The sequence below is a fragment of the Pinus tabuliformis genome, chromosome 4_1, assembly GCF_031772625.1.
Source record: "Pinus tabuliformis cultivar Carrire ecotype Pingquan chromosome 4_1, CPIR1, whole genome shotgun sequence".
Taxonomy (NCBI): Eukaryota; Viridiplantae; Streptophyta; class Pinopsida; order Pinales; family Pinaceae; genus Pinus; species Pinus tabuliformis.
The window spans coordinates 504,353,047-504,363,389 of NC_142303.1; the positions used below are offsets into that span (position 1 = coordinate 504,353,047).

General features: G+C 30.9%; 1 protein-coding gene across 1 annotated transcript; it reads right to left on the bottom strand.

The window, feature by feature from the left end:
- Nucleotides 1–6,248: 6,248 nt before the first annotated feature.
- LOC149176755 (E3 ubiquitin-protein ligase RGLG5-like) lies at nt 6,249–9,887 on the bottom strand. The gene is made up of 7 exons (XM_089421561.1): nt 9,644–9,887; nt 8,060–8,388; nt 7,396–7,480; nt 6,985–7,125; nt 6,735–6,848; nt 6,466–6,563; nt 6,249–6,305 (listed from the first exon to the last, which is right to left on the bottom strand). The coding sequence occupies exons 2-7, from the start codon at nt 8,264–8,266 to the stop codon at nt 6,249–6,251; spliced, it is 702 nt and encodes a 233-aa protein (XP_089277687.1). The 5' UTR covers nt 8,267–8,388; nt 9,644–9,887.
- Nucleotides 9,888–10,343: the final 456 nt, after the last annotated feature.

Genomic DNA, 10,343 nt, shown 5'->3' on the forward strand with positions numbered 1-10,343 from the left:
AATGTCTTGACTAGTTAATAAAATGCATTTAAAAATTTATTAAGTAAACACCAACTTGCAAACTTAAAGAATATAAATGGGTAAATAACACTTTTGTACCATAACATTATTCTTTTTTATTTGATATGATAACAAAATTGATTTCATACGTGACGTGTGATAAAATTTTGTTGAAAACCATTTTTAATGGGCCCTTAATTCTCCACATGAATGCAACCTAATTAGAGTTTATGTTCTCTTTGTGATTATGTGAAGATTGCATTTATTCTCTTTCTCAAAATAAATAATAATTGTGTATTATCTTTTTCAATGTTTTTTTTTTTAGAAAAAATTTTCGGTGTTTTTCATAATTTTAAGGGTACACTTTAAATTTTTTAAAGTGTAAGATTAGATTAATAATAAGAATTAAAATTGTTACAATAATATACTCATTAAGAATTTGACATCTTACTTAGGAATATAGTTCGATGAAGATGACAACATTTCATCCCACAACCACAACCATTTCAGCTAGGTTTAATTAACCATAAAACTTTGTGTGATCACTCCCTTTTTGAGAATATTCAAATGGATGGTGGCTCAATTGCAAACTAGAAGTTGTATTGTAAGTTCCCTATGAATTGGTCATCTTTTGACTACTCAATAATAAGAAAGGAAATCCACATTTTCAACTTGAAATTTGATAAGAATCATTGTGGATTGATAAAATTACAAATATTAAATATTTACATTATACAACATAGTTAAAATAAAAATATTTGAAAGTGTTAGAATTCATTTATGCATTAAAAATAAGAATTTCATCTCATCAAAAGTTTATTTAATTTCGAGAAATATTGTTTAGTTCAATAATTGAATTCCGAAAAGTTGAAAATATACATATTTAACCTTTTTCCTAACCATAATACTCAGATTTAAACCTATAATCTATTACTTTTCCATTAATGACATGTTTTAAAAAATAGCTAAGTAATTAAACTACCCTTTAAATTGATGATTCATCTTATTTATAGTCCTTTCATATAAATTGATATATGTTTTAATTTTTAATTAATTTTTTTATTATTATTATATATATATATTTTTTTAACTTTAATATATACTTATCGAGTTTTAAGTAAAAAAAAAAATTACTAAAATTTATTTATAATAGTTTTTTAAACTACTAAAATTTATTTATAATAGTTTTATAAACCCTAATATATACTTATTGGGGTTTAAGTAAAAAAATTCTTAAATTTATTTATATGAAAAAAAATTGAGTATAATTTTTATAAGAACCTAATTTTAGAAAAAGTAATAGATCTCTTTGATTTTAAAGAAGCAATAAGGATTTATTATCTCACTCATAATTATTTAAACAAATTTTTAAAATTAATCATAATAAATTTGATTTTAAAATTAATCATAATAAATTTGTATTAGATATTAATATTAAATTAATGTTTAGTTGAATTAGTAAATGAAATAATCTTTTTTTAATATTTTTTGTTAATTTTGTTCAAAATTTGGTAGATATTTTTAAGAAGTATAAGTTTAATTTGTCTAATCTACAAAGTTTTAAGGGCTAAGGATTTTTTTAAAGTGTTGAATTCATTTATGCATTCAAAATTGCATTTTAAACAATAAGAAATTACAATCATGTTTAAAATTGTATTGTTGGATTTTGTCCAAAAAAAGTAATTTCATTTATTAGTTAGACTACAACATAAATTAATAATATAACAAATTTTCTATAAATAAACATTAATAAACTAAGAAAAATGTAAATATAATAAAAGACTAACTAAAATGTTCCTAACAAACCTAAGGCCATCATTGGATCCTTAAATGTAAACATGAGGAAATCCTACTCCACAAGGAATTTTCTTATGATATAAAGATGAGAAAATTCTTAGTGACATTAGGAATTTTTTTGAATGAAACATATATGAGAGTTTTATTAAAAAGAAAGTTGGGATTCTTGTAGATCTTCCTGTAGATTCACAAGCTCATGTAATCTACTAAAACAAGAGACAAGAATCTACTTCTACTTTTAACCAGCAGAAGTCAATAGATCGATGAAAACAATATAAACAAAAGAAGACAAATCAATGGCACATAACACAATATTTTTTTTAGGGGAAAGCCACTGCTCAAAACCCTTCCTATCTGTATTGCATTAATCAGAAATATGAGTGAAGAGACAAAGCTTGTTCTCACTAGAACAATTTTGCACAAGTATGCTCAACTCTCTGCCTCGCAAGCTTGCTATTAGCCAACACTTAGCCAATTTCCATAGCTTGCCAAGCCCCTATTTCCTTGCGCAATTCCTATGATGAATATCCCGTATTTAAAGGGAATTCATGCTTCCAAGATTGTGCAATCCTAATTAGGTCCTCTTCCTTATTGCATGCATGATATTTACAACTTAGTAAATCATACAGCTGATAGTACACTATCACTACACTCTAGTCTCAACTGGGTCTTTCTCAGAACTGACATGCATGAGTTTCCGATGAGTGAATCTTCAGTTATCTAGAGTAGCACCTGTGGATGCACCAGTGCACTAACTGACTGCTAATCCTCTACTAGTTCAATAAATAGTTAGAACTAGTTTAACTGACTATAACTCAGTAAATTGAGTTATCTAATTACAACTCAATCTAAACTCATACTGGACCCCTAAAATTTAGGGAGAACATATACATGACTTCTAAATGACTTCCAACTCGAAACTCCAAGCTAATTAATTAAGTTAATAATAGTTAATTAACTATTTACAAGTTTTTATGAGAATAGAATTCAATTTTAATTCACAGTTTAATTCAAGGACAAATTAAACTGGAATTTCTTGTTTTTGTTTCTCAATAATTCGGCCCATAATCGTTATATTTCATCAAATCTACCAATATTCCTTGTAGGTTTGTGATCGAGCATGGATGCTCAATCCAAACCCTCACTCTCAAGTATCCTATGGTACAAAAACTTTATTCCCTTTCCAATTACAATTTTTCCATAATACTCCTACAATCCAAATACATTTACATTCCATTTTTCCCTACTTTTTGATTTGATTTTGATTGGCTTCTTGTTTTCTTGGCGAAATATTTTTCCCAACTTGGATCCAACCCATGTTTTCTGCTAAATCTGATGGCTCACCCTTCGATGAGTGAGACTTGTCGTCTTTAGTTTTTCCCTCATATGCTTGATATGTCCAAGAAATTGCCTTAATAGCTTTATTCCTTCAGGATTCAAAATGGGATCCATCTTTCACAAACATTCACTATGTATGGGCTTCCGCTATTGCTGAATCCGGAGGGTCTTCCTTTACATGCACTTCTTCTTGACTGATTTTTGTTTCCTTCATTGAATTTTCTTTGACATGAACTTCTTCCAAATTGTCTTTTACTTCTTTCTGGCATTGAGTCTCTTCTTCTTTGTATACCATATAATGTTCACTCTGGGCTCTTTCCTGCCATTTAGGCCTCTAGTTATTTTTCCGAGCTCTTTTATTTTGCAAATGCCTAGGGCAATTTTTTTATTACATGCCTTATTTCATAACACACTTTACATCGAAATAGAACATTTTCATAATCAACCTTCTAAACCCATACATAGTTTGGAGTTGTCATATTTATCTCAACAGGAAAACCCTTATTAAAATCCATCTCCAAGCATATTCAAGTATAAGTGGTCTTATAAAAAAATTAGTTTTGGACTATGGTAATAAAACGTCCCAATTGCATTTTTAATAGTAGTTAACGATGGGAGATTCCAAAGATGTAGGGAAGGTTTATGAGCCTTACCCAAACTGGATCCGTGGAGATTGACATCGTAATTGGATTAAAGGTAGGCAACTAGGGCTGCATGAAGAGACCAACACTATCCTAGAACTAGGGCTTGCATTCACAAATAATCTTCTTATCCTCAATATTATCAAAGACAACAACACAAATACTTGATTCAGAGGGCAAATATTCAGTTCATTAGTCAAGAGAGTTTTCCACAAATCAAAAATCCACTTGTGGAGATCATTGAATTGTGGCCAAAATCCATTAAATATGCAGACCAAACCTTGGTTTGAGAAAGAAGAAGAAGAAGAAGAAGAAGAAGTCACAGCTAAAAGATTCCTCCTCCAAATGAACATTAAAGGTAGGAGCTTCTTGAACTACCAGAAGAATAGAGCTAGATTTTAGCATGGCACTATACGAAATTGTTGCTTAAGCTACCCGAGACGAAGAATTTGTGGAACAAGTTGTCATTCCTTCAAGAAAAACTAATTTCGTAATTAAATAATGAGTTCATCATTGATCAATGAGTTGTAAAAACCACACAACAGGGATCTGTGAGAAAAATCACAATAAAAGAATAAGCAACCAGCTAAGAAAAACCAACCCTAGTTATCACGAGAGGTTGCATCATGTTGTCCATCTTCCAAAATATTCACATATATTCCTATTAATATTAAAAATATTCTTAATAACTATCTTTAACAATTTAATATTAATATTAATAACCATCTTTAATAATTTAATATTATTTTTAAGATTATATTATGAATATTTTTAATATATACAAAGCTTGAATTTTTATGTTTTTTATGAAATTTTGATCATCCATTATAAAAATAAATAAAACAAAATTAATAATAATAATATTTTTTTATTATGAAAATGAGTTTTCACTGATTTTAAATTTTAATTAATTTTTTTCTAAAATTAAAATTAATTTAAAATTATAAATTTTAAAAATATTGTTATATCGTATGTAGTATCTATATTAAAAATTTCTACACCTCTTATTGAATTTATAATGAAAAAGAGAATTTATTAATTATAAGATTAATTTACTTTGCGCACAAAAGTGTTTACTAAAATAAGTTGTCCATATTAAATTAAATATACACTTTATTTTTTTCAAAATCAAAATTTATATATAAAATTATGCAGTTGAATATAGCTATAACTAAAACAAATATATGAAATTGGAATTAAGAATATAAAATTAATTTCTTTTTAAACAACAAAAAATTATAAATTTTATTTATATAAAAGATCAGGGCAAATGTACACATATGAGTTACATAAATAGATAATCAGTGCAGTGAAGTTGCAATAACGTATTATTCATGTTTTACATTTTCAAAATTAATCGAAATACCTATTTATATAGATCCTCATAATTAGGGAATTTCGTTGGTTGACAAATTGTCTATTAATTAAAAATAATATTTTTTTAATTGAGTAGTAAAATTAAGTTGGGAGTTACTCAATTTATTATTAAGTGAAAATTTTTAATCATCTACCAAAGTTTTAATTAAAACTTATCATATTATTAATAAAAATTAAATCTTAATAAAAATAAAAATAATATTTTTATCTAATCACTTAAAATAACTTCAGTTGACATTTTTGAAACACTACTTATAATAAATTATAAAAAAATTAAAATTCAAAATACAATACAATAATCAATCAAAAATTCAATAAATTACTTGTACGAAACAATTCCAAACAAGAGAGCCACTGCCGTGGCGGTAGTCCCTGCCGGGGTCTGCCACAACCACAATGCAAATTCTTAGAATAAGCAAGACATAGAATAATCAAGACATGTAGAAAAGAAGCCTAGAACCAGCAGTTTCAGAACAAGCAAGCCGTTGTTTCACCTTTCTTAACTGTTTGTCGTTGGTGTCATTTGTCGATTGTATAAGCAGAAGAAAAATCGTACTTTAAGGCTTAAGCTTGTCGTGACATTATTATTATACAATAAATATTATGTTCATCAGGCGCATTGCCAAACTTATGGTTTAAACATTATATGATTTATGCTTACTCGCTTTCTCTCATATGATTTAAATATTTAACCCACGAAATAGAGATGGAACCAAATGTTTTTTTAAAAAGTGTAACCATCCGCAGGTCCGTTGGATTTGAAGATTCTACTTTTTGTCATGATAAAAAAAACAACAAACTGTGCAGCATCAAGGAAGGTTATGATCATGATTCATGATTAAGGAAAACCACACTTAATGCACAAACAACATGAACAACCATGCTCAATATATATATTATAAATAGTGCAGAAATCTTGTACCGAAGAGGAATTGAAGATTGCTAGTTTGTATAGATCCAACCAACGATGAAAATGTAAAACTTTACACAACAACAAAGGCCATAATGACAATTCACAAAAGTTTATGTTTAGAACCAAAAAAATACTAATGACCATAAAAAAAAATTGTGCCTAAGAGGACTTGAAGACTCTCATTAAGATTCAAAATAAGGATCAAAACTTTGCTCACTGTACAGATGCAACAACAATGCCTGTAAAACAATAATAACACCCATTGCTCTCAAGGTATGTGGTATAAATAAATCAAGAAATGCTAAATTTTTTGACTAAACAGACAACAGACAAGGCAGTCCCTTCATCAAAACTAACAATTCATTTTAATAACCAATCCATATAGAGAAGATTTGCAACCTGTCCATCTGCAATTATCAAGAGAACATGGTACTGCCCACCACTCTGTTCCACAATACGGATTGCTGCTTCAATAATTGGGGCAAAAGATGTTGGCCCTAAATAAGAAAAGAACATACAAGAAATGTATAAGAAAACACGGGACATACGCAACATATACACATATCAAGTAAACCAGTCAGACACTCTTTCCTAGCTTAAGGCTTATAATGCTAAAGGTAATTAATCTTCATATCTTCAGGTGGAATGTCAAAGTTTCATTAACCAACCAGCCAGTCGAAGATGTGGGACTATCTCCCTGTAGCGTCTCAACGCTTCTTCAAATCCATTGCATAACCTATCATCTGGATAGAAACTAAACACACTTTGATCATGTGTCAAAGCTGTGAAAGAAACAACACGTTATTAGCAATAACCATATTGCTGCATATGTTATGAATTCATGTTAACCAACATAAGAAAAATAAATTGAGCCAAATTCAAACAAGATTTTCAATCGAAATAGAGATCAAAACTTGCCATCCCCAAAACCAAAACAAGGGATCAAGTTGTCTTCGTCAAATACAGATAAGGTCCTCCCAATTATTGAAATCGCTTGTTCATAAGGGTTTGGAGTGTCTCCAATGTGGTGCAAGCTTCGGAGATTAAAAGACCTTGCACCTAAAATCCATAACAAAATGTTGAAGTGGTGACTTTAATTTGATTTGGGTTGAAAAGTAAAAAGCCTGCAGAATTATCAACTTAAACTAAAAAACTGATTGAAGTTGTATTCAATATATATGAGCTGCCTACAGAAACACACTAACAGTTCTTGAGCAAATAAACATAGCGGGCCACATTTAGATAGAGGCAGATTGGCTATTTTAAAATTTTAACTTGCATGAAAATTATGACATTAAAAACTTCAGGATCATGGATAATAGAACTTACCTGTCCACTCATTGCTCTTAGTGAAGTCAATCCCTACAATCAAATTGGAAGATTCGAGGCCAGCTTGTGCAAGAGCTGCAGTCACCTACAAAAAAGATAAAAATAGAAACAAATCAGAGAATTCTCCCCATAGCCCTTATAACCATAACTTATCAAGCCAATTCACACTGAAATACATGCGATAATACAAGCTAATTACTCAAATATCATAATCAGGTACATCGAAACCCATGCAAAGCCAGTTCTTTAGAGCATTACAATCTGACTAAACCTTTGACCAAAATTGTTGCGTTGTTTGTTGACCTAAATAAATTACTTAATTGTCTTGAATTAATACTACTGAATATGATCTCAACAATGAGCATTATTTTTCAATTCAAATTAAGTATTCCACTGGATTTAAATGTTTACTAAGCTTTAAGAAATATGAAAACCAGTGAAACGAATAAGTTATATAATCTAAGGCACATATTTGATTAATAATAAGAAAAAACCATATGACTTCAAATCCATCACAAAGAAATGACAACAACCCATCCTGAAAATGCATAGTAAACCCTTAATTTTTAACATGTATGGCATCCAAAAACCAAAGTGCAAAGTAGTAAACACTTAATTTTTAACAACATATATGGTATGCAAAAACCGAGGAGAGTAAGAATACCTCATCAAGTGAATTGTAATTGTCAGCGATTCGGGAGTATCTCCTTTGCAACTTCTGTTTAGTCGCTGGTTGTGCTGGTTGTGCATAAGTTTCCGATGGAACTGCTGGTGAAGGACCATAGGATGAAGAATCCCATGCTGGTGAAGGGCCATACGAAGAAGAACTGTAACGCCTCGGGCGAATACTTTTTGAATGTCTGCCTCCCATTGCCTAGATTTTGAGTTTTTGCAAGGTTTCGCAGGTATGGCACATAATATTCTCCACAAACTCTAATGAATTGAAGATAAACTTGCCTCAGAAAACATAAACAGAATCCCAAGAAATTGGATCTGAAAAATGGCAACATTATAAAAGGATTACCAACATAATAAATTAGAATATTGACATTAAAATTGCAACATAAAGAAAACGGTTCCTGGAGAAACAGTTTTTAGACATGTTCATTAACCAAATTAAATACAACTTATTTGAAACTTTTTGATCTTGTGAAGAAAAAATATCTTTAAGACTTGCCAAGCTAAACATTGTAGCTTTTAAACATATATATATATAATAAGAAGTGGATCAAGCTTCGGAAGTAAAGGACAAAAGTTTGTTGCAAAACCCGGCCTTGCTACTAAAAACAAATTGATAACAGAAAATCCCACCATTTCTCGCCGATCTCATACCAATGAAAAAGAAACAAAATTAGGAAAACAAAATGCGGTGATATATACCAGGTTGTAAGTACAACTTAGCACATTTACAGATAACATGCAAATCCCATTAACACTCGATGCAAGAGGCCTCGTGCGTTCAGGATGATGTTCTGTAACAAATCCTCGGATTTCCGATATTTAAAAATACACAGAAGGCAAATCCGCTCAAAGCAGAAGCACAGAACCCTGCTCAAGATTGAAAATTCCACCGAGGCAACTTCTGAGAGCCTACCTTCTAGAATATTATGCTCTGAAGGCAGCGGAAGAGAACTTTCTCCGTCCAAACCCTTCCACTGATATACAAAGTAAGCGGAGTTGCAGTGAAGCTCCTGTTATGATTCCCGGTTCAATGCCTTAGAAAGTCTCTTTCAAAATCGAGAATCCACGCTATAATGCAATTTACATCAGATATACACTTCACAAAGGGCTAAGACAGCAGGAGCTCGGAAACAACATAAAATAATCCCTCGCCGAAAACGTTTACCATCTTGAAAAATTCAGGAAACTTACAATGAACTTCAAATTTGATGGCATGGAGGGCATGGAAGACCCACAAACAACATTTTTTTTCGCAAACTTTACAATTTTATCATATGTATATAATTTCATTCAGACTTTAAAAACAGAAAACAAGAAAGTCCGATCAGCACTATTTTGAATAAGACCAGTTCGGAAAAGTTTAAAAGCTCACAAAAGAATGACTCCTCGCTCTAACACAGTAAATTTTTCGCAATTCCTTTAAATATCAACGGTTCCTTTCCTTGCGATGTAAACTGGAACTTTCCTCTACAACTAAAATAACAAGATAATATAGCGAGTTTTTTGCGTGTAAAACTAAGTTTCCTCAATCTGAAGCCGAAGAGTTGATTTATTCAACCAAATTTACCTAAAGCCGGCACATATGAAGCTTCCTAAAGCCAAGTGCGCTCACGGAACAGATCGAAACAACCTGGAAAGTGGCTGGGACCAAGATAGTCGCAGAAGCGGGAATTCTTCCAAGTTACAGTTAAATATTGCGGTCGTTTACTTAATTTCTCGGGCAGATCCTGGAAATGGAGATGAGGGAAAGTGGGAAGGAAGGAAACTCATTTCGAGCATGAAGTTTTGATTGAAGACGGTGGAAACTAGAGATAAGCAATGGAAATTGTGTCGATCAATTTGGCTTACAATATCACCTTTCCTTCAGAAATTAGGAAGGTACCTTAATGTGGTAGCGAGCTACTTGAGAGGTGGCAGACGGTGGCAGACAGTGGTAGCCAGCTGCGTGAGAGGTGGCAGCTATATAATAAACTTTGCATGCACCTAAGTTTCATGTTTGTCACCATAATTTTCCAGACTTTGGATAAAATACAAATTGGAAATGGTATATAAAATGACAGAACTTTGGTTAAAATAGTATTGCCACAATTTTCTTGCATCGGGCCACGTGAAGCCTGCAATAAGAGGTACAATGCGCTTTCAGAGTTAAAACTTTGGATAAAATTTAAGTGAACAAAATTGCTACGATTAAACTTTGGTTAAAACACAAGAAAACATAAAAAAAAACGGTCAACAGATGGATTAATAGGCGGTCAAACGTTCGATCG

Bases quoted from the DNA above. Each gene is read 5' to 3' on its own strand.
- LOC149176755 (XM_089421561.1), bottom strand. From the start codon at position 8,266: ATGGGAGGCAGACATTCAAAAAGTATTCGCCCGAGGCGTTACAGTTCT. The intron at 7,481-8,059 runs GTATTCTTACTC...TCTTTTTTGTAG, and splicing joins ATTACAATTCACTTGATGAG to GTGACTGCAGCTCTTGCACA. The intron at 7,126-7,395 runs GTAAGTTCTATT...TATGGATTTTAG, and splicing joins TAAGAGCAATGAGTGGACAG to GTGCAAGGTCTTTTAATCTC.